This window comes from Thunnus albacares, chromosome 22 (genome assembly GCF_914725855.1).
Source record: "Thunnus albacares chromosome 22, fThuAlb1.1, whole genome shotgun sequence".
NCBI lineage: Eukaryota > Metazoa > Chordata > Actinopteri > Scombriformes > Scombridae > Thunnus > Thunnus albacares.
The window spans coordinates 19,232,830-19,256,566 of NC_058127.1; the positions used below are offsets into that span (position 1 = coordinate 19,232,830).

At 39.9% G+C, this 23,737-nt stretch overlaps 2 protein-coding genes, 1 long non-coding RNA gene and 5 other non-coding genes across 12 annotated transcripts in view; all 8 read right to left on the reverse strand.

Annotated features, from left to right (window-relative positions):
* The window catches only part of LOC122973694, a 50,770-nt gene extending 45,183 nt beyond the window's left edge, over window positions 1-5,587 (reverse strand). For 2 of the 4 annotated variants that reach the window (XR_006400110.1, XR_006400108.1), the window contains exons 1-11: window positions 5,526-5,587; window positions 4,916-4,952; window positions 4,638-4,671; window positions 4,143-4,186; window positions 3,672-3,965; window positions 3,239-3,286; window positions 2,995-3,043; window positions 2,725-2,790; window positions 2,272-2,315; window positions 1,879-1,934; window positions 1,642-1,697 (exon numbers count right to left, since the gene is read on the reverse strand). This is a non-coding gene — a long non-coding RNA (uncharacterized LOC122973694). Of the gene's footprint in view, window positions 1-508; window positions 569-1,641; window positions 1,698-1,878; window positions 1,935-2,271; window positions 2,316-2,724; window positions 2,791-2,994; window positions 3,044-3,238; window positions 3,287-3,671; window positions 3,966-4,142; window positions 4,187-4,637; window positions 4,672-4,915; window positions 4,953-5,525 lie in introns of all 4 variants that reach the window. The other 2 variants (XR_006400109.1, XR_006400111.1) reach the window with 2 other exon arrangements.
* LOC122974556 lies at window positions 361-433 on the reverse strand. The gene has a single exon (XR_006400408.1). It is a non-coding gene; the product is annotated as a small nucleolar RNA SNORD31 (small nucleolar RNA).
* Window positions 1,764-1,836, reverse strand: LOC122974553. The gene has a single exon (XR_006400406.1). It is a non-coding gene; the product is annotated as a small nucleolar RNA SNORD31 (small nucleolar RNA).
* LOC122974559 lies at window positions 2,533-2,658 on the reverse strand. Its single transcript, XR_006400411.1, has one exon. It is a non-coding gene; the product is annotated as a small nucleolar RNA SNORD22 (small nucleolar RNA).
* Window positions 2,866-2,935, reverse strand: LOC122974551. Its single transcript, XR_006400404.1, has one exon. It is a non-coding gene; the product is annotated as a small nucleolar RNA SNORD30 (small nucleolar RNA).
* On the reverse strand, window positions 3,128-3,192 carry LOC122974549. The gene has a single exon (XR_006400402.1). It is a non-coding gene; the product is annotated as a small nucleolar RNA SNORD29 (small nucleolar RNA).
* Window positions 5,588-8,114: 2,527 nt separating the features above from the next.
* Window positions 8,115-14,984, reverse strand: sb:cb1058 (uncharacterized protein LOC394209 homolog). The gene is made up of 3 exons (XM_044341403.1): window positions 14,746-14,984; window positions 11,796-12,592; window positions 8,115-9,539 (listed from the first exon to the last, which is right to left on the reverse strand). Exons 2-3 carry the CDS (start codon window positions 12,486-12,488, stop codon window positions 9,411-9,413), a joined length of 822 nt encoding a protein of 273 aa, XP_044197338.1. The 5' UTR covers window positions 12,489-12,592; window positions 14,746-14,984; the 3' UTR covers window positions 8,115-9,410.
* A 1,851-nt stretch (window positions 14,985-16,835) lies between these two features.
* Window positions 16,836-22,875, reverse strand: b3gat3 (beta-1,3-glucuronyltransferase 3 (glucuronosyltransferase I)). Of its 2 annotated transcripts, XM_044341400.1 has the most exons (9): window positions 22,695-22,875; window positions 22,240-22,347; window positions 21,731-21,911; window positions 21,446-21,629; window positions 21,183-21,344; window positions 20,954-21,040; window positions 20,399-20,602; window positions 20,036-20,128; window positions 16,836-17,155 (listed from the first exon to the last, which is right to left on the reverse strand). In XM_044341400.1, exons 2-9 carry the CDS (start codon window positions 22,331-22,333, stop codon window positions 17,153-17,155), a joined length of 1,008 nt encoding a protein of 335 aa, XP_044197335.1. In that variant the 5' UTR covers window positions 22,334-22,347; window positions 22,695-22,875; the 3' UTR covers window positions 16,836-17,152. The 2 variants fall into 2 exon arrangements, with proteins under 2 accessions (XP_044197335.1, XP_044197334.1); XM_044341399.1 differs by lacking the exon at window positions 16,836-17,155 and having other exon boundaries at window positions 18,300-20,128; window positions 22,695-22,874.
* Between the last annotated feature and the right edge of the window lie 862 nt (window positions 22,876-23,737).

Consider the following 23,737-nt stretch of genomic DNA (forward strand, 5'->3'; position numbering starts at 1 on the left):
GGTATTTTTGCATACTGGGGTCCCTAAACAGTCTTGGAATTGCATACATTGGGCAAGACTAGAAAGGAAGGGGGATTGAGCTGGGTTCCTCTGCAACACCCCTAATACCAACAGTGCATCCTCCCTTCCATGTACTCATCATTCTTCCTTTTTTTTTTTTTTTTTTTTTTTTTTTTTAAAATAACATGTTTTCATAAGGCTAAGTTGAACTCTAGAGGAACTTCAACTGTAGCCGTTGGCAGCACAAGATGGATGATACAGCTTCCTTGTTGGCACTCAGATCTGTCAAGCATCTGCAGGAGGAAAAAAAAAAAAATTAAAGGGGTGGCAAGCACCTGAACTCTGTCAGAACTACAGTAGTTTTGATCAGAGGGGTACCAATCAGTCATGAATCTTCAGACTGGGGCGGTAAAAGAAACTCATCACTTCTACTTTAAGACTGGACACTTGAAGATTCAACACTTCCAGATTCTGAAACATCTTCCAAATCAAAAAGACTACAACTTACCAACTGTGGCTGCCAGTGAGCACAAGACCAAGAGCATGTGATGACTTCATGCTGCCAGACCTGAAAGAAAAACATCTCGTTATGAACCAGATACATTGACAGGTCAACTAGAAGACCCGAACTTTTCAAAACTATACTCAGCATGGTGCGCACCAGTAGCCTACTGGTGAAGACACATACCACATGACCACAACTTCTGCAGTTCAGTTCCAGCAGAAGATCTTTGCTGCAGGTCAGCTCATCCCCCCTTCCCTTTGTTTCATGTCTTCTGTCTAAATTATGTCGAGCATTTGTCCACTTACAACCTTTTACTATCAGATCTGAAATTGCTAAATTTCACCTTTGTGAACACAAAAACAACGCATTCTCTTGGTTGCTAATGTTTTGGTGTATCATAGTGTCTCAAACATCTCACCCACTTAAAGTTGGACTGTCTGATCCATTTTAATGGTTCTAAACAGCTCTTTGATTGTCAAGGTGCCATTAGGTTGTATGTGCAATTGGTGCGACCCAGATCTTTTACATGGTGTACTTCATTTATTCATGATTTATAGATGCATGTGCATTTTAATTTTGTGGCACATTGTATTATCTGCTCAGTTAAACACCTGAATGATGCTTTCCTAATTCAGGTCCTATGGTGCAATATTAAGTTTTACAAGCAGTTTCCAACACTACTAAAATTTTACAATGCATTCATAACACCCTCTGTATTCCCCGTTAGATCATGTCTAAACTGTTAAAGGATGCCTGAAACTCCCACTTTCCTTTCCGCATTTCTATGGGTTTAAGTGTCAAACCACCATCTTAACACCCTGATTAAAAGTGTGTAATAGATACACTGCCTTGCACATTCTGGTTATATGACAGACATACAGGCTGTAAGAGTACAATTTTGATTCTGGGATCTGTGATCAGTGAATTTTCTTCAGTCATGCCACAGCTGTCTCACTCCATCAGAACTCCAGAAGGTCACCTTACACCTGCTTGGAGCAGACAGGGTCCTCAGTGCCGTACTGGGTCAACAGGAGGAGTACTGGGTGGGATGAGGCAACACCCCTTGACTGAAAACTTCGACGTAAGACATCATCATTTCCGCAATCCCAGAAACATTGTTATACCTGCCAATTTACCTGTTGCAAGCGTTTCAGCACTGTTCCAAACACTGCGGACCACAACAGCGCCAAACCTGCAACAACAGAAAAAGGTTTAGTCAATCCAGTTTGATTAGTGAAGGAGGTGATTTCTTGAAGTCTCTGGATCAGAGGGGTACCAATCAGTCATGAATTTTCAGACTGGGGCGGTAAAAGAAACTCATCACTTGTACTCAAGAAAGGCCAGTAAACATGACAGCACTGACAGATGCTTACCTCAACTCTGGGACAAGCTTGAACAATCCAGACGACCTCTAAAACTTGATGTCAACCTAGAAGTTTAAGAGCAAAAAGAAGAACACTTTACACCTGCCTGCTGGTACATAGAATTACTGTTTAGGAATGTGATAAGCATAATTTTTCAGTCATACATCCAGGCAACAAACAGTCCAATCCATCAGAACCTCCTTTGAGGGAACCAGAAGATCACCTTACACCTGGCATAGCCCAAACCAGGGTTCTCAGTGTCTTTTCGGGCCAATAGAGGTCTGATGGAGGGGTACGTTGGAAAGCTTGGTACCAGGAAGGTAAGATGACTGATTAGGGCAGATCATCCCTTCGGCATTCCACAGTGTTCATGTGACTGTGCTGGTTGAGGTTAAAACGTACCTCCATCATCTTGCTTCATGGATAGTTTGACAGGCAGCTTGGTCCTAAAGGTGCAGACAAGTTATTCAGGTTAGTGTGCATCCTTTTCACCAAGATGCTAAAATTGAGCTTCAGTGACTAATTTTCACTAATTACATTCAATTTGATGCAATTTGTAACTAAAACACACAAGTCTGATAATACCAGAACTGTGTAATCACCCACATCAAGTCTTTCATAACTACATCTAAAGTCAGTTGTCACACCCATCTTAAGCTTGTTCCCATTCAGACTGTTGGTAACCCCAACAGGTTTTCCCCTTATTGCCAAGGCAACACCAGTGGGTCCACCTTTTCAGGTCTAGCGTTGACACAAGGCGTAAGACATGTGCGGGTGTCATCATGAAGGAAACCGGATGTGACCGTGGCCTTCATTGATTTGGACTTGATGTTACTGTGTAACAGACAGACTCACCTGTGAAGACACTCGACGGAGGAAGAGAGGATCACAGCATCTTCCCAAATGTCCAAAGGCAGATACCTGTGACAGACAAGAAACCGTCAGGTCTGAGCACAAAATGTCAGCGTTGCACACTACTTCATTGTTGACCTTCACTGATGTCAGATATTCCATTTCTCAACAGCAGTTCAGACGAACGAGATTCCAAATATATCTCATCATTTTCAGCAGGTCTGAGAATTTGGGCTACTGGTAACATGTTTCCACAGTCATGGGACATCTTACCTCCAGCTAGAGCACCTCAGTGATGTTGCTGAAGCAGTCGCTGCACCATCTGTTAACAGAACACAAGTTCACTCAATACAAATTCAAAGCTAATTTAGAGTTAAACTGGAACAGAAGCTGTAATTAAAATGCAGTTTCTCAGAAGTTCATGTCGTTTCACATTGGTTCAAAGTGAGCTAAGTATCATCATCATTGGAACTGCATTACTGGTGACGTCATGTAATCTAGAAATATAAAATCTTACCATGAAACCTAATGGTGTCCTCATCTTCAAGGATCCGCTGAAGAGATCCTGCAAAGAAACGCAACTTAATACAAAGCAGAAATAACTTCAGGCGGCACATTTAAGACTAATGTTTGATCAGGGCTTTGGTGACAAACTGCCATGTGACATTAGTCGTCCAGCTGTTTGATGGGTATTACCCCATGTCATCCTTTCAAACAGTCAGAAACACCTTGTTTTTCATTTTAAGAATGCAGGAAACAAACTGCAACATACATTGAACCCTAAGGAAGCATTAGGTTGTTGGTCAGATTAGCTAAAAAAAAAAAAAAAAAAAAAAACTAATTCTCATTTGGCCAAAACCTTTATATGTTTTAGGTGCCTGGTAGGAGAGGTTTTTCTGATAAGTGTTTTTTTTTTTTTTTAAAACAAAAACAATCACATTGAAACTTACATGTTGAGATGGTCACCAGGCAGCATCCTTCCTCAAACCTCTAGTCAAACTCCCACCTAGCAGAGAAACAGCAATAAGTAAATCTAAAGCTTAGGAATTAAAGATTTAATACAAGCTCCATCAAAGGGCAATCAGATTAAAGGTTGACATCAGTAGATTCAGGCATATGCTTGTCATTAAAAGTAATCATCATTTTTATGCCCCAGTACACAATATGGTCTTCAAAAAAACCAACGTACCTCTGCATGTTTCAGCTGCTTTGGTGAGTTCAGTGAGAAGATCGTGCAGACAGACCTACAAAGATGATCAGTGGTTAGTCAAAAAACCCAAGTTTACACTGAGCTTCAGTATCTTAAAGGGCTGATCAGATTAAAAGGCTAGCATCACTTGAATCAGGCATATGCTTGTCTATTTGAAAGATCATCAGTTATGACCCTTGTGGAATTTGCCCGTTTTGTACTTGTTACTCACCTTACAAGGCTGAGCCTTAAGCTTTCTGGACCAGTGCTGCTCATCTGTTGAGGAAAAGAACAAAACTTCAAGTTTCCATGGAAACAGTTTCTTAAGTCAGAGACCATTTCTGAAGACTACTTTAGGAAATTTCAAGTGTTCATTGGAGCCCATGTATGCCACTCAGAATCTGGTAAAGAAGTTTCTTCAAAGGCTGATTCAGTAAGAGAGAGTTCAGAGATTCATCACTGCAGCACTGAGCGCCTTGAATAGACCCCAGACTCAAAAAAAAAAAAAAATTTAAAAAAAAGGCCAAAAACCTCTGTTCAGGAAGGCCTTTCTAACTTAGCCATTATTTAGTGTTGTTTAATGTAGCACTTTGAGTTTCAATATAAATGAAAAGTAAAAATTAAGTATGATTAACTAAAGGCTGGTCAATAGAAAAGTTACTGAACTGAAATTAACTGAGAATAAAAGGTATAATTAAAATATTCAGAATATTTTTTTTTAAATTACCTTTATGTTGAGTTTCACTATGTTCCGCTGACACCTGAAGAGCAAAAATAAGCATTTTGTGGGTTTAAATGGCAGATTCATGTGCACACTTCTAAATAAGCAGTTTCATGCTACTCAGTATTTTGAGTAATAAAATTTCCTCAAGAGATTCAGTGAGAGAGTTCAAAGAGAGCATCATTGTAGCATGAGACTTCATGTCATGCTATTCCAATCATATCACTTTTATTTGCTTTTAACACTGATGCGTGTCCAGTTTAACAGAATAAATGAGAAATTACCTCTGCAGCAGGCCTGCTCTGAGTGTTTCTTCACCACCTGGAGGAGAAAGTGTGCAGAGATATTTTAGCTACAGCTGCTAACATGACGCTAACATGCAGCGTGCTCAGGACGGCATGAGGCGCTCAAAAGCATCTTTATTTTAGAAAGCGTCTCGCATCAGAATAAAAAAGTGCAATCACAGTCATTCAGTACAGGTCTGTGAAAGTTTTCATCATTATGAGACGCTGCTAGCAGCCCCGCCAACAAGGAGGAGCGGCCATTTCTAAAAATGGGCATTAAATCACGTTGGGCCTGTTTTTTCTAACAAATACTACATGGAACATTTAGAAAATATGTTGTCGTTCATGTGTATAAAGTCAATCTGATGAAATTACTCAGTGTTACTGCAGGATGGTCGTGGATTTAAGCTAATGCTGGCCGGTGTTGCTGCTAAAACACCACTCGAGCAAATCAACAGGTTGAAACAGCTGAGTCTGCACTGCAGTATAGTATATTTATATTAAAAGCAGCATTTTTCAGGTCCTTTACTTTATCTAATATACTGGAAACGTTTGTTCCTGAACGAGTGTTAACAGAGACGTATTTGCAGAGACATATTCGCGCCCTTACCTCAGCCAGACGAGAGCAGGAAGTGGAAGGAGAGGCGGGTGCATCTGTGCTTTATGTCCGCCTGCAGGACTCCTCCCAGCCGCCAAGCCCTCCTATGATGAGCCAATTTTGTTTCCTAGGATGGCGAAGTCATAGCCCGCCCTACTCTGCCTCTGATTGGCTAGTACTGGTTACCTTCGTTGGTTGGGTTGGTTAGGTTTATTAGAGTAAGCCAATCAGAGGCAGAGTAGGGGTGGGTCAGGACTTCGCCATGCTAGGAAAAAATATCCTCTACGATGAAGACACTTGGAAAAAAACGTCTTTGTCACTTTCTACATCATTTCCCTTATTTAAAATACTTTACATATCCACGAGGTGGCAGCAAACACACTAAAATATGGTATTACTAAACCATAATCTTTCCTTAGCCCTTTCCAAGCGATTTTGTACCTTAACTTACCGAGACTTTAACCACAGCGTTGTCTCGTCATAAAACATAATTATCTTATATAATGACAAACAACGCGCACAGTGAAGAAAAAACGCATATAAATCTCGCGAAAGTTTCGCAAATATAGGGTTACCATCTAGACGCAACTGTCACACTGGATTGCTGAACAATTTACAGCAATGGTTCTCAAATGTACTCTTTCATGCTCCTTTGGAGGCAGAAAACTAATCAAAACACAGTGAAATGTGCAAAAAGTTGGGAGAGTATTTCTACGGGAGAAGAGTATTAATGTTAAATGATGTTTAGACCTATCATACCTTTAAGCTCTCAAAATTTTTGTGCACAAGCCCGAAAACAATGTACCCAAAATTAGAAGGTTACTGGCTGGTCTTCAACCCTTTTGATTACAGTCATAACCCTGGTCTCATTTAAAGGGTAAATCTTTATATTTTATATCCAAAAAGTCAAAATGAGTGTAAGTGATCCTTAAAATGATGCCACCAAGGCTAAAGTGTCACACAGGTGGGATAGTACTGTCACTTAACAGGTTAAGCTGCCTTTGCATCCTGCTTGTACCCAAGCAAAGACAAGATACTCTGTGGCTCAACACGGCCTTACTGTATCTGTTTAGGCTAAACTGCAGTGTCTGGCCTTACTGGCTTGATAGACAGTTTCACCTGAATGCCATGGTCTGCTGAGTAGTCCAGTCGCCATCCCTGCTTGTCTAGTTCCACTATTTTTATAAATTGTTACTAGCTATATTAGAGACTTCTCCACACCACTCTCTGACCTAATGCACCCTTAAACACCTTTAAACATGATATCTGCTTCAGCTAAGCTACAATGCTCGGCCCAGCTGACTTGATAGGCAGTTGTCCAGCCACCATCATTGTTCATCTAGTTCCACCTGCCTTTCAAATAGCCTCTAGTTTGCAGCATCTCTGGTATAACAAACTTTTCCATGCTTGGACCATATCCCATGACCGGTCTTACCAAAGAAATGGTAAATGGAAAGTGGTTTCAATATGACGTTGTGTGTGAGTGTAAGTGTAAAGCCAAGATTATGTGGCACTCTCTCAATAAGTATTTTGTTGAGTTCGGTCCACAACACAAGTTCAGTATGGTCCAGCATCCCAGAACCACCAGGTTTTGTGATTTAAAAAAAAAACAAAAAACATCACTTTTTATCAGTTTTCATTGCAGTGTTTCTTCTCTGTATCCTTTTTGGAAAAAAATCAATACAAATATGTTAATATATTGTATATATATACACACAAGATAGAGCTACTCACCTCAGATCATTTTATTGCTACTTATACATATATGTATATCTTATTTATCTATCCTATATGCATTGTTTAAATTTAAACTCAGATCTTTCATTGCAGTTAGGTCTAACATGTTCATACCTCTTCTGATTTCTTATTTTTAAACCTCATTTTATTTTTTTGTTTTTTTTTATGCCCTGATCCTGTAGAGCCAGAGTAGGGATTTCAGGGACAACTACCTCCAAGATACATGGGAGTTCAAAGGGTCCATTTTAAAGGGTCAAACTCCAGCAACACTTGGAGTAAAGAGATCACGAGCTGAAATGTGTTGGTCTCACCATAAAGCTGTTCTTTTACTACAAATAGTGTTGGAGTTTTGGCCCTTTAAAACCATAAATATAGGAATAGAAAGTTTCATCTGCTTTATTTTCAATGGTTGAAATGACATATTAACTATACAAACTTCTGTGAGTCTGGGTAAGAAAGACACAGGAGCTGTGAGAGGATTTATCTGCTGATGTCCCCATAGTGACCATCTGTAAATACACCACACTATAAGAGCAGGATGAAAATATACAACTTGTCATGACATATCCAGTGTTTCTATCTGAGATATTTTGTTGACAAATTAAAGATAATTAAGTCTAATGAGTTCAGCAGGTAAAAGTCAAATCCTCATATTACCATTAGTCACTTTTTTGACGCTGCTCATTGATTCATGGCACCAGTTGCCATGGTGTTCTCTTACAATGATATAATTCTGTGTATGAAATCTCATTCATTCTGAATATCGTCTATATAATAATGACTCTGACATGAGCGAATTAAAATATGGAAAGCTCAATTGATATTCATAGTGACAGTTCTACATAAACATGAAAATACAACTGGTAAAATATATTCAGTCTTTATTTACTCTCACATAACAAGCGCTTCTTGTTATGGTCCATGACTTCAGAGGCTTTGATTAGGATACAAAAAGGACTCTTATAAAAATTACCACATTTATATTTACCACACTTGGGGTAATATAAAATTTATTTATATATATATATATATATATATGTAGTGGACAACAGGAAATTATAGCAGGCTTATTGTAAACATTATATTTTTCATTTCAGTGGGGTTTAATCATAGATTCATAGGAAAATCTCCTGGACCATTTAGATTTTGTCTATGTGTCCCCAGTTGCTGTTATAGTTTAGTTCTTGAATACTATTTGACCTTTAGGTTGGGGTACTCTTTTCAAATGAAAACACGTGTGATGTGCAGATGCAACTGTAACAATAAAAAGACATACAATTGGTCTTGTTTTTGACATTGATTTATGACTATAAACTATTTTCTTCAGTTTTGCTTTCTCTCACATGCAAACACTATCCTGTCTCTCGTCTCTTCAGGTTAATTGACCTTCATAAGAACACACAGTGAGAGATAAACTTTATCTCATGAGGAAGTCAAACAGACAAGCTGTCCTATATTATTTCTGTGCACACACAGATAGGAAAAACCACGTGTTTAAAGGGTTACAACTGGTAAAATCTGAAGTGATTTGTGTGTCCCCCAGACTCTTCTCATTAATGATTAGCTGCCAGAAAGCAATGATTAACATACAGAAATATTTCCAGAACACATGTCCACTAATCAGTCATTGCTATTCGCTGAAAATGTTTTCTTTTTTTTTTTTGGTTACACATCAACACTTTTTACTAGTTTCATAGTGCTAAACCAAAGGAAGCAGAGCTCTTAATAGTGGACATGATGTAAGGCGCTAAGATGTTAAGACTTGCTTACACCACTGGCTAAAATCTGAAATTAACAACATAGAATAAGGGACCCAGAAGCAGCTGAACTCAGTCACCTAAAGACAGAACTTTTCCATTCAAGCCAGTCACATCGACTTCACTGTAAAATCAACAGCTCGGCTCCCACAGTCAAACTAACAATCTGCATTACTAGGCAGTAAACTTTATGCTGAGTAATTAAAACTCTAAATAACATAAATAATTTGTTTGAAATGTTTCCGAGGCCTTATGCATGACTGAAACACATCATGTGACTGTAAAAGTCCCCAGTGAAGGTAAATGTCATACAGGCGAGATTGTCCGAAACACTGCATCAGGATTTCATCATACAAGATATTTAGAAATGGTTTGAGGTAATTGTCCATGTCGCTCTCTAGTTCTACTTTTTCCTCATTGATGAACGTGAAGATGATGATGGTGAGGATGATGATGTCACAGGCGTGAGGGTGACACTGTAGAGGTTGGTAATGAAGGCCTCCCAGCCGCGACGAAACGCTCTGTCCAAGGCCTGATGAGTTTAAAAGAAACACATAAAGGTCAGTATGCCAAATAGATTATCAGACATATGCTTGACCTAAAATAATTACTATGTATGAATCACGAATGAGAGCACATTTAAATATCCATCCCACAGTATCATTACAGTTCTGTAGAGATATTAGACACATAGATTAGGTGAAAGCACGTTATGTTGTGTTGTACTGCTGCTGATGAAGGAGAAATTCGTCTACGGCTACGCTAGCAGCTAAGTGAGGCTGTATTTAGGCAGAGCGTTGAGCTAAATGCTAATGTCGGGGTGCTAATATGTTTACCGTGACAATGCTAACATGCTGATGTTAAGCAGGTATAATGTTTATGTTCACCAACTTAGTTTAGCATGTTAGCATGCTAAAATTTGCTAATTAGGACTAAACACAAAGTAAAGCTGAGGCTAACGAGAATATAATGAGTATTTTGTCATAAACCAAAGTATTGGACACATAAAAATGTTGACCTGATGATGGCACTAACAGAAAGGTGAAGGGTAACTAAGTGAGTTGATTACTTCATGAGGGGGACATGATGAATGTTACTACCAATCTTCTTGCAATCGATCCAATAGTTGTTGAGACGTTTCACTAAAAACCTCAAACGTCAACCTCATGGCAGCACTCATGGAAACGTCAGATCACCAAAATCATTCAGAATCATCCTCTGGGGACCAAGACTGATGTACACACTTGTAACTGCAATACATCCAATAGTTGTTGAGGTCTGGACCACAGTGGTGAACCAGCTGACCGACTGACATTGCCATGACTACAGCCACTATCGGCAAATGGCTAATGGCCAAAAATGCTGAGATTGTGGGACATTTCTGTTATAATTTTGATCCTTTCTCTTCCTTTCTATCACTTAATTTATGGGTCTGTATTTTCCTATTAATTTCCTTGGAAGTTTCCTTTAAAGAACGTTATAGTTTAGTACTGATTAAAGGGGAAATGGAGACAAAGTTCTGAGACTTTTAGTTAGAGTTTAGTTAGTTGTGTTTATAAGTGGCTGTTGATCTCTAGAGGAATTTTCTATTTATTACTTATTCATTAGTGGAAACTCTACTCCCCATATATGTTAGTTGTATGCTCCCTTGTAGACATGCATGTTCAGCTGACCTGCTGTGCACTGACCAAGTACCAATTGAACACCATTAATTACATAGTTCTTTCCAAGGAAATTACTGATGAAAATACAGCATAACCCATTTCTCTTACATGAAATATTGTTTCAGTTCCACCCAGAACAAATATCCATCACCCTGGTTATACTTTTGCAACCCCTCCCATTTATCTTGGAGGTTTTCTGACCCCCTGGGTGGGAACCACTACCCTAAGGCTGTTGCTATCGTAACTGGTAATTCTGTGCCATTCACAAATATTAATTTACAACCAGCACTTCTCAGCTACAGAGACGCTCATTTTTCAACATATTCTGCTGACCCTTATACACAGAAACGAAAGTTCTGCGGACAAACTGAGTTTCTTTGCTATGACTGTAATCTCACGGCAGGTCAGACTCCGAGGCCTGAGGGTGCAGCTGATTGGTTAACAGCAGTGGAATGTTTATGGTGTGGGTTTAGTAGGCAGGTCAACACTGCCGTACTTCGTTCCACTGATCAAAGCACATGATATAGGAGGCACAGGAATGTCCCCTATGTGTATGTGCGATTCAATGGAAGCAGAAAATCTTTAGAAACATGTGATTCAGGTGAAGGTACATACAGTACGGTACACTTACACCAGTTTACTTGCACAGCTGTTCCACTTATGTTAGTGAAACCTCTGTTACAGCTTAATGTTTTCATGTCATTAAACATGACGCAAAGGAAAAATCCAGTGAGGTTACCTAATGTGTTGGTGACATGCACCAATGACCACTGTACCTTGACCCTGCACGGTGGAAGTCTATTATTAAGGCGATATGATAGTTTCCATGGTGATTAATAGCCCCAGTGTGCAGTATGTGGAGGATGTCGAGGGAGAACTTTACCCCTCTGTTCCACAAACTCTCAGGACTCTGTTATGTAACCTTGAGGGGTTTAAAGTTTAACCAGGTGAGGGAAATCTGAATATGGAAATTATTTAAATGTGAGATACAGAGGCTTTTGAAAGCAGAAGTTAATAAAAGTTTTCTTATGCAATATGCTGATAACAAAATTACAGAAACAATACAAGGCTCTCATTTTCTATTCCTTTGTCTATCTGCCTCTGTCAGTTTCTGTTTCTCTCACCTTGCGGTAATTCTTCCTCTTCACCACCTTCATCCCCTCCTCTTGCTCCCTCTTCATCCTCCTCTCCTCCTCCCCCTCCTCCTCTCTCCCCCTCTTGTCTCTGATCAGGACCTGGTCGTCTGCCTCCTCTCGAACCGGAAAGTGAACGAGCGCAGGCTCCTTCCCTCTTCCTGCCTTCTCATTTTCTCCCTCCATCATCTTCAGTTTCTCCATCTCTACCTCAATCATCACCCTGGTGTCCTCCAGGACTAGGCTGTCATCTAGTCTCTCTGTGCCCAGGCTGGGCCTCTCATCTCTGGCTGTGTCATCCTCAGCTCTCTCCTCCTTCTGCTTCCTCCTGGAGCTTCTTCTCCACCTGCTGCTGCGGCGGCTAGGTTTCCTGCGCAGGAGACTCTCGCCGTCGTCTTCCATCATCCCTTCATTTAAGTCGAATGCCTCGGCTTCTTCCCTTTCATCTGCCCCAGGAATGTGCACCATACTTGGGCTCGAGCTGCTTACAACTACCCCCTCTCTGCTGCCATCATCCATCCCATCCCACCTTTCCTCCACTTCAATCCCGCCCACCTCCTCCCCTTCTCCGGTGGTCTCAGGCTCATCAAGACGACCATAGAAGCCGCTGGATTTGTCCAGAAACTTTGGGGCCCGGATGGAGCTCCGCACTGAGCTTTTCCTGGAGCTCTTGCCAATTGTCATCTTCTCTCTTTTTTTGTCTCTTCTTGTTTCTCTTTCACCTCTTGTGCCCTCTGTTGCTCCCTCACACACACACGTTTTCTTCTCGCTGGCTTTTTTTGTTACTTCTGAAAGAGAAGTAGCAAGAGAGATTAGGTTAAAGCCGGTATATAATCCTTCCCTCAACTACACTCTCTGGGTCTCCCTGTTTCACACACACACAGTCTTAATCATTTCATAGCCACTGCCAAATTTCATATTAGTCAAAGTTCAGGAAAGGTGACAGACAATAAAAAAGAGATAAAAGTGGAGAGAAGGCCATAAAATGACCACAGATGGCAAATATTTCCAAATCTAATGTCAATGTCATGGCTATGTGTGTGTGTCTGCATGTTTAAAGTATGTGTAGATGCTACTGTGAATGGTATGCTCTGTGCTCTGAGCTACATACAGTATCTGCCTTGCAATCTGTCACAAGACGCTCATGAAGCAAAATAACTATCGGCTTTTGTAGTTTTGCACCACTAGTGTGTGTGTGTGTGTGTGTGTGTGTGTGTTATTGAGGCTGGAGGTCAGAGTCAGTGTTATCAGGGTTGTGATGATAACTGGATGTCAAAACTTGAGACACAATGTTCTTACAACTGAAGACAAACACACACATGCAAACACAGAGTCAGACTTTGACACTGATTTAGCCAGTTGGAGGCTGAACGGCAGCCAAAATCAATTACATCATATTGATCAACTATCAACGTCAATGTCAGCCTAACTGTTGTCCCGTTCTCAATTATGTTAAAAGGGTACTGTACCAAATTTACCCATTTTAACAGATATGAAAAGAAGCCAAACTCAAAAGTTGGTGTAGACTAAAAAACAGGGGTGTCAATGATGTCACAACAGGTGTTTGTTACCTGATGTGACATCACTGATTTGGTTGTCACAAGAAATGAAACATACTTTATGGTTTTGACCTAAAGAGAGAAGTGCAGAAGTGATTCAATGATAATCAAACCTTTTCACTCACCAACCCTACATTCCTGCACAAATACTGCTCTAACGGATTACACTTCTGATTCTTCCTGTCAGTATCTACATTTGACGATAATCAACTGAAAAGATTCACAATTATAGTTGCTTATTATAGTTACTTATTTATCGTCACCCTACGGTTTTCCTCAACAGTTCACGCTGCAAGAAATGGTTTGACATTTTGGGAATTATTATTATTTTTTCACCCTCTTGCTGAAGGTTAGATGAGAAGATTGATACCACTCTTATACTGTATGTGTCCGTTAAATATGAACTTATAGCCAGCAGCTGACTAGCTTAGCTTAGCATAAAGGATGTAAATAGGAGGAAACAGGTAGCCAAGTTGTCCAAAGATGCAAAATTTGCTAATCAGCACCTCAAAAGCTCACTAATTAATGTGCTACAGTATATACATTGTTTAATTTATACAGACACTGAAGTGCAAATGCAACAGGTTGTAGGTTTTTTTTCTGGATGGGTTGGGGGAGAAATGAGTCAGACTATTTCTTTGCAAGGAGTGGTGACTTTCAGTGACTGTCAAACTACTCCTTTAAGAAGAATGCCATCTTTACTTAATTTGTTATATACCTGATGAAGGTCATTTAGACCAAAACATCATAAGTTAATATACCAACACTAAGCATGTTTCCTACGGTGCCAAACTCCTTTTTAAGGGAGACAGACATACCAGGATACATTTAGTTTTACTCCCAAATATGCCTTAAAGTAAGGTGAGCCTTAGTGATTAAGATCCCTGCTTTGTGTCCAGTGATAAACTCTCTCTGTGAGATATGTGTGAAGCAGGCACAGATATGCCAGGTGTAGGTAACACTTCACACAATCTGCATACTCCGTCAATAGCTCAGATTACAAAGTAAAGATAGATTACTGAACAGGAGGAGAAGAAAAAAACGAAGGTGAGTGTGAATGTGAAAAGGGAACACAAAGACAAAAGGAGAGAGCTGCAGACCTGCTTTTAAAATTCAATGACAAAATGTTGACAATGCAGAGAAAGCAAACAAAATGAGTAATAGAGCAGCAAGCAGGTTAATGCTCGGAAAATCAGATCAATTTAATTTAATGTCATGTAATGGAAATAGAAGAAAGAGAGCTGTTAAGTGAATGTTGATTTCCCTTTTAAAGTATCTTAAAGACACATCATATTTAAATGTAAAAGTATGTCATAATGTAGCATTAAGCAGTTCTTTCAACATAAGACAAAATGCTGAAAAGAAGGAGTTGCAAGTCTTACCTGATCTCTTGCTGTTGTCTCTTTTCCCTCTGTGTGTGTGTGTGTGTGTGTCAGCACCGGTGAGCAATATGTCCTCTGTGTGTGTGTGTGTGTGTGTGTGTGTGTGTGTGTGTGAGAGAGCCTGAGTGAATGACTAGCCGGGAGCTCAGGATACTCCCCTCACACACAACGTCACGCATGCCAACCCTGCCCGAACCTGCTGTTCTGTCGTCACCAAATCACACACCAAAAAAAAAAAAAAAAAAAAACCACACACACACATGCAGTAAAGCACTCTCACCGTGAAGGACTCTCTCTTTATGTCTGGACTCTTTCTACTTACACACACACACACACCTCCTCTTTCTATTGAATTAGAGATCAAGTTCTGATTGAAAACTTGTAACACAAACATGAGATACACATGCCTGCACACACACACACACACACACACACACACACACACACACACACACACACACACAGGCAACATTTCAGCTCACAAACCACCAGAAGCAAACATCCTATTCTGGTATCAGAGCCTGTCATTTATTAACCATGAATGTCCTCAGCTGTCATAATAGATAAACCTGCAGGGCAGAGATGTGACTTTCAATTCAACTTTCACCTCACAGGCTGAGCATCCAACCACCTTCAATATACAAACTTCTGACACACTTCATAACACACGTGAATGATGAACATTCATTAAAACAAGTTGAGAATATGTTTGTCATTTCTTCCTAAAATTCTCTCTTGTGTTCAGATGTTTTACATTTATGACAATCCTTTAATTAGTTTCCTACCTGTAGCTCTACAAACCAATAAATATCTGATAACAATACAGTATATCACCTGATATTCCTTTTTTTTTACAAGATACATTACTGTTGGGCCATCCTGTCGGCCACGTCGTTCAGTCAGTCACCATTCAGTGTCATCATTACATAACTTGTCCATCAAAAAGCACTCACAAGTTTAATTTGTGACAGTTAAATATCCCTCCCAGTACATTTTTGCCACGGTTGTCAAATCAGAAATGTCTATGTTATAACACAAATAGCAGCACATACATAGTTAAGACTTTTTAAACTCTCAAATATTGATACCAGCCTCAAAACTCTTGGTTCTAGTCATCATACACACCAATATATATGTATATATATCTGTGATAACCCCACACTAACACTCCAATATATCAGTCAGGCACGAATAAAATTACCTCAACCTCAAAACATTTTTTTGTCAGTTCAAGGCAGATGAGTAAGATCATAGGTTTTGTTAGAAGAACATGAAAGTGAGTTAATTTAATGAATGTTCCTGACTTAACAAAACAAAATTGAGTACCATACATTGTCAAATTGTCTGGTCAGACGACATTTAATGACTTTTGGATGACATTAAAAGGCCTTCTCACGTTAGTAACTCATTAACAACTATAAAACATCCATAAAACCATGCATAAAAGGCATAAAAATTCTTTATTTGCACGTCCCCATGAATAAATCTTTATACTTTACCCTCCCTTTTTCAGCTATTATTTTAAAACATTAAATTATTCATTATAATTCATGTCCAAATAACATCTGTAAGTGTTTTGCTTTGCTTTGAAGTGTACTATGGCCCATGTTCAAAATGGCTGCCACTGGAATAAGAATAATTATATCCACTAATGTGTCCAAAACACTACTCTTAGGGTGGTGTAAGCTAATGGAAAGTATGCATACATATAGATAAAATGATTTAGCATGGTGTCACTGAATGTTATCTTGCTATTTGGTTAGTAAACACCGTGTCTGGGTGGGACTGGGAGTGGGAGCAGTGTGTGTTTTAGTGTGTATGTATGTGTGTGTTGGCTAATTATCTCCATGCCTGTTGTTGTAAGGTCAGCGTCAGAATGTACAGTACCCACACGCCTTCATGTACATGCTCACACATGCATACTGTGCAACTGTGACCACACATGATTGGGGAAAGAAAAAAAAACCACACACACACACACACAGTCAAACATACACATTACATGAAGTGTAATAATTTGAGAAAGCATGATAGTGTAGTTGATAATTTAAAGGTTACAGACAGTAATAAAACTACTTTCTAGTGTCAAAAGTAGTCTACAGGTGTGTACGCAAATGCACTTGTATATGTGTCTGTGGATGAATCATCGTGGATTAAACATAGTGTTGGTCTGACTCTGACTTCATCTCCTCTTACTCACCTCCCAGTGCACCTTCATCAAAGTGTATTGTGTGTTGAGGTAGGCTCACACCTCCCTAAGGCTCCGTGTATAGTCACCGAGTGGGCGACTTTCATCTGGAGAGGGCGTAACAGCTGTCAATCACACAGGCCTGTAGAAACCTCAGCTGTGTTGAGACATGGGTAATCATCGATGACGGTAGAGGACGCTGGGAGCAGGTTGCCATGGTCACTGTCACACAGAAACAAGTTAGGGTTTGAGCGCTGCAGCTGGATGATTAGTGCTGACTGTGATGTGGTGATTACAGAAAAAAATCAGGTAAAGAAAGTAGAGAGAGAAGCCAAAAACTGAACTGAAGAGACACATGACAGTGTGACACTGTTAAGTCAGAGCTGCCTCAGGCTACTGAAATATATTACCTGACATATACAGACAGAGAACAGACGTGCTGTTGGCTGGGTTTCAATAAAGCACATTCAGCGCACAATCCAGACAGATATTCAAGTTCTTGGCTGAGTCAGCAACATTTTAACAAATCCTAACTGTCACATGAGAAAAAAGTGACAAACACCTTGCTACTCTTGTAACTTGCAACTTCCCAGTCTGAGATGGTCCGAAGAGTGGCCCATTTACCCAATTTGTTGTTTTGTTTTGTTTTTCAAATAAAATTTCATACACCTGGATGAAGTCCAAGAGGCTGATATCTCTGGATAAATCTGGACAAGTCAAACTAAAACTGGCTGCATGACAAGATACTACTTAATTTGGGTGGACTGACCCTTTAATAAGACTGTAACAAAGGTGAAACTCAAGGAAAGTGATTCTGAGGAAGCTTCACAATGCCTCTTATTTTGCATCAGTAAGGACTCTCATTATTGGATTTAATCTTTCACGGGAACCATAAAAGGTATTTTAGTTTGGGGGTGTGATGAGCTCATACTTACAGAAACATTCAAAGTTGAATGAGTGCCAAATGTTTAAATGGCTGCATTTATATATTACTTTTATCCAAAGTGCTTTACAATGTTTCTGCTGCTCATTCACATTCACGCACACACTCACACAATGATGCTATGAAAGGTGCTGGCACAGCCATCAGGAGCAACTGGGGTTCAGTATCTTGTCCAAGGACACTTCGACATGCAGGCAGGAGGAGTCGGAAATCGAACCACCGACCCTCTGATTGGTGGGCGACCACCTCCTGATCTACCTCCTGAGCCACAGCCGCCCCAATGTAACTGTCTGAGTAGCTGCTGTATTACTGCATTATAGTAATTATTAATGATTTTGCCAGGAAACACTTGAGGAGTTAAAGACAATTACTGACAAACAAGTATCACTGAAATTTAAAAAGAGCAAGAAACAATAACAAAACTTGTTTTACATGATCTAGGTTTATTGTCAAGGCCAGGGACAAACATTATCACATTGTACAATGTAAGGAACAATTGATTACAGTAATAAATACATTATACACCAGTAGAGAACTGACTTACAGGCACTAATTACACATAAGCAGGCACTAGCTGTTTTTTACAGTATCATACAACAGTAGCCAAAAAGCACTTTTTGAGCTTTTGGGTTATTTTGCTCTTCATTCATCCAACCTCTGAGGATGTTGTGGCAGATAATCAAGCACAGCTCGAGTAGTTCATTTTATATTTGAAGCTTTTTTTTTTGGTCAAACATAGTTGTGAAATACAGCTACTGTAAAGTACCAGGGATTTCCTGCCTGTTAAAGGCAAATTGAAGTGTTATTCTGACCATCAAAGTGTGGAGATGTAACACGGACGGCGTGTTTTGTATTCTGTTATTGCATAAGGAATTTATATTCGGTAGTGCTGTTCTCTTATTTGTGGCTTCTAAATGGATACCACAAACCTTATGATTTCTAAAAAGCATCACTAAAAATATACATATAAAAATGCTAGTTGGAACTAGTGTCGTGCTTTAACCAGCATTTTGCGCTCTGAGCTCTATCTCTACGACTACACAGGGTGTGGAGCCTCCGCATATCCGTATTTGTTATGTTTGTGTTGCAGGACGGTGTTGCTAAGTTGCACCAGTTGTGCCTGTAACACAAGTGTATGAGAGTGAGATAAAGACAAGGCAACGACTATTTAGTTGGATTTTTTCCCCAGTTTGATGCATTTTGTAGCTGCTGTTTATGTAATGGATAATATTTACTGTCAAAAAATTGGCACTATCTTTGCTCTACAATACTATTATCTTGACAGCAAATTACCACACTGTGATTACACGTGTTGCAGAAGGATTATTATCATGCGTATGATGATGATGTCGTTTTTGGCGTGTGTTTAAAAAAAAAAAATTCTAAGTATCTATATGGCTGAAAATACAGATTTATAGGGACTAATCACGCAAAAACAGAAGCCATGCATGAATAAAGTGCTCCGTTGTTGTATCTCAGTCAAAAATTGGTCAAGATGTTGGTGGCTGCACTGATGAAGGTACAGGAACCATCACAGGGGACAGAAACAGGAAGCTGAGCCAGACCTGGTGTAGTTCACCATAAAAAAAACATCTAACTGCTATCAAGAATGAGTGACACCGTAGGATTTCCACTGAGCACAAGTAAACATGTAAAACTCTACCAATGATACATAATAATCCAGCTATAATCAAAAGTGGACCGGTTGTGTGACAGCATGGCTCTGCAAAATATAAGACTGGCGCCCCCATCTGGTGATTATTTCAACTCCAGATTCCTCATCCTCTTCACTGCTGGACAAAGACGAATTAACTAACTCACTAAAACTAAGGGAGACCTAAGGAGACTGATATATACACTAACGTACAGTCAGCACAGTTGCAACAACACACACACTCACTCAATACACACACACACACACACACACTCACATTACATTTTACCCGACACACACAAAAAAAAACAGACAGTCAAAACCAGGTAAATTTAAATGTCACCTCTAACCAATATTTTCTTCTTCTTTGTTCTTTTTTTTTTTTTTACAGTATTTACAACGCAGTAACATATGCAGCATTAAACAGCAGAGTAGGCTGTGTGTGTGTGTGTGTGTGTGTGTGTGTGTGTATGCGTGTGTTTGTGTGTGTTAGTGTTCCTCAGACCTCCACAGCCGGGTCTGAACCCAGTCCCTGAGCCTGCAGAGCCTCCTCTCTCTTCATCTTGGGTTTCTCTGTCCGTGTGTGCCACACAAGGACCTACAAATCACACACACACACACGCAAAATGAATGGATATAAAATCAAATACAAAATTGTGCCTAAAATCACACATTTCATGTCCCAATTAACCTTTGAAAAACCTCTTTCCAGTTTCTATAATACATGTCACAAGTCTACAAAGACCATATTATAAATATATTCAGTATTTCATACATTTTGGACTTTCCCAGCTTTCCTTTTTGATGATTTACAAGTTTTACTGTCTCTCACTCTCACACACACACACACACATATATACACTCGTACTTTAGAGCAGTTGTCCGCTTTGGGCTCCAGTTCATCCATGGTAACCAATCCCTGAAGGAAGCTGCTTTCCAAGAAACCCATTGGTGCATCTCCATCGAAACAAGCCTCTGGATTGGCCAGGACCAGTTTGAGGGACACAGCGAAGCCGGCCATGTCCATGGGGAAGGGGCGACTGGGACGCCAGCCAGTATGAAAGCGAATCACCTGAGAACAATCATCAAAAATACAAATAAAATACTCTGGTTGGTGATAATCTGCTTTCAGTGTTTCTGATGACGTATTAAGAGGCATGCTAGATTTCTCCTGGAGAACACAGATTTCTTGGCCATGTACAGTATACATGCAACCAGGTTTCTAATCGGCTATTTATAAGTGTGCATGTGCAGGACAAAACAATGCAGACAAAGAAAGTTACCACAGAACAGCTGGATGAAAGGAGAGATAATTAAACAGAGCATGTGTTTTTAATCCAAAGTCAGATGAAAACTAATTAACACAAGTCATGAGATTTGATTACAGCGTCATTAGTTCCACAACTGTCATAACAACACCTACCTTTCCTCCTTCCACCACAGGCCTCTCATACTTCATCCCTCCAACCAGCCCCACCGGCCAAACCGACACTCGCTGGGTACTCCTCATCTGACACGAGACAAGAGGAACATTTGTTTTCCTTTTCCAGTCACGGCACATTTAACACTCACACGCATCCTCAGCTGTAGACTTTGCAAACATCAGTGACAACCTAAACTAGTTCCTGCTGAGAAATCCTAAAAATAAACACCTCCTCAAATATCTGCAGGCTGTACGTGTTATCATCATCAGCGAAGTAAACCACTCCCTGCTGGTTGTATCCTCCCTGCTGAGCCCTTCTGTCTTCTCTGAGCCACCGGAGACCCTCGTTCCTCTGCTCGACTCCGCGAGGCTTCAGCCAGCTGGGGTCACCCTGGTGTGGAGAAAAAGCATTCAGACTGATAATTGTTAAAACTGTTCGCAATTAAATGAGGAGAATGTTTAAATGTGTGATGCTGTCCTGTCTCCACCCACCTCCTGCAGTTTGCGGTCCTTGGCGGTGGGCATGTGTAGGTGTGTGTAGGTCAAGCCGCTCTTGACCAGGAGGTCGGTCACCAGAGGAGTCTTATGCGGAGAGTCCTCCACCACGATCCAGTGAAGCTGAGGAACATGGAGGAAGGTCTGAGACAGACGAGTCAGCTCAGCCTTCTGCACCAGCCTGGACAGACAGAAAACACAGTGACAGTGTGTTTGGGTGTGAAAATGAAATGGAGGGCAGTGAGCAGAAAACATAGCCAGGAAATCTGCCCGTCAGGCTACCTCGCGTATGTCGGGGTGATGACAAAGATGGTGGGAAGGGTGGGCTTGGCTGGCTGTTTCTGAGGCTGTTTGGTTGCCTCTGACTTCCTCATCTGCTCCTGAAGACGGTGCAACTCCCCCCGCAGCCGAGATATGGTACGGTCTTTAGGTATGTCGTGCTCTGTGCAGTCGCAGCGCTGACCTGCATAACATCAGGAACAAAACAGACGGTTTTATGTACAAAAGCAAAGAATTTGAAGTTTTTTTAATCTGCTGTGTCTGATTGGAAACAAGTTGTTTCTATCCTTTCATTTTTAACTGTATGCTTCCTTTATTATATGTCAAACTATTCATCTATCTGTACTGTTGTAGAGGAGTGTGCCGTGAGATGTTCGGCCCTGATTTGATTTGTACCACAGTGACTAGAATTTTACCCACATTTCTTCACTTCTCCACATTCAGACAGAATTGATGCATTGATGAACACAGTTTTTCCTCCACTGCTAATGGATCAGGTCTTGTCCACTTACCAAGCTGCATCAGTGCATAGACGAGGCCCAGGAGGGAGACCATGAAGTAGAGCACAAACACAGTCTTCAGCTTCAGCTTCATCCTGGTTGCCATGGTACCCAGACCAGCTGAAAGGGTGACTAAATGTTACTAGATACAAAGCATTTTTGACTTATTTTACTTTAATTGTTTATTTGTGTCTCGGACATGCTAACCTAAACACCTAAAACTGTTTAAATGTGTTAAAATGTGCCAAATTTCAGTATCTCAACGTTTAGCTGAATAACTTTGCCATTCAGGAAAATTATGCTAATTTCTGCGAGGCTAAAAGCAGAAACGTAGAAGCTAAAGATGGGTTAGTGTGCGCTATCGCTGAGAAGGTCGGCTAATATGAAAATACATGTAACTGGAGGGTAAGTCAGTGTCAGCTAAGCTATGATTTAACAGTAAATAACTTTCATATTGAAACACTCACCAAAGGCGGGAAATGGCGGAAGACAGAAGCGCTACAGACAGTTATGAGCTTAAACCTTTATGTCATCTTGGATTAATGTGAGAAAAAGACACCTCAGTGCATCAAAACATCCATTCATTCAGCTTAGCTTGGACATTTTTTTTCTTTGCAGCAATGCACCAACAACTTCCGGTTTTAGCGCAACACACTAAGGAGACCCCTCAAAACATGCAAGCACACAAATAGTTCCGCATGGACGCAACACATATTTGATTATAATAATGCCTTTTTCCGGTAGAAAAATAAATGGGAAGATGTTAATGGTGCCCTTCAGTATAACATATGAAGACATACATCAATTTCCACCAAAAAAAAAAAGAATAAAAAGATGAAAAGTTTAACACTTCTCACAAGACTGAAATGGTTGTTGAAGAAGAGACTTTTAAATTTGCAACTTATTGATGCATGGTTGTTCAGGAAGAAAACCTTGTATCTGTAAGAGATGGATGATTATTTTGGATGTTGTTCATTGTTATTACTATTTTTCTTTGCTATATTTTGGGTTTGTTTTTTGTTTGTTTGGGTTTTTTTCTGTTGGTGTTGTGGATTTGGTGTGACTCCTTTTGATTAATTTGTGACCAGCAGCACAGCTGGAAGCTGTTGTGTTATAAATATGGATGCTTAAAAAAAGGTGTTTTACAATCCCATGAGGGATGAGCCATGAGATGGTAGGACACTTGAATAAAAAACTCATTCATTCACTCATGATAAATCAAATTTATAAGATAGTAAGTCAAAACTATTACTATCTCTTTCTAACTCATAACTTTGACATACAATAACATACTTTTTACTTAGTAAGTCAAACTATTGACTTAAGATCATAATTTTGACTTACATTACTACTTTATTATCATTTCTAACTTTTTATCTATGTTACTTCTTTCTAGGCAGAAAGTGGCTTCCATATTTTTCTCTTCATTTCTCTTTCAGTGTATTTCACATATAGATTTTGTTTGTCTTTTATCTTCTGATTAAAGCGTCTTTGAGTACCTTGAAAAGCC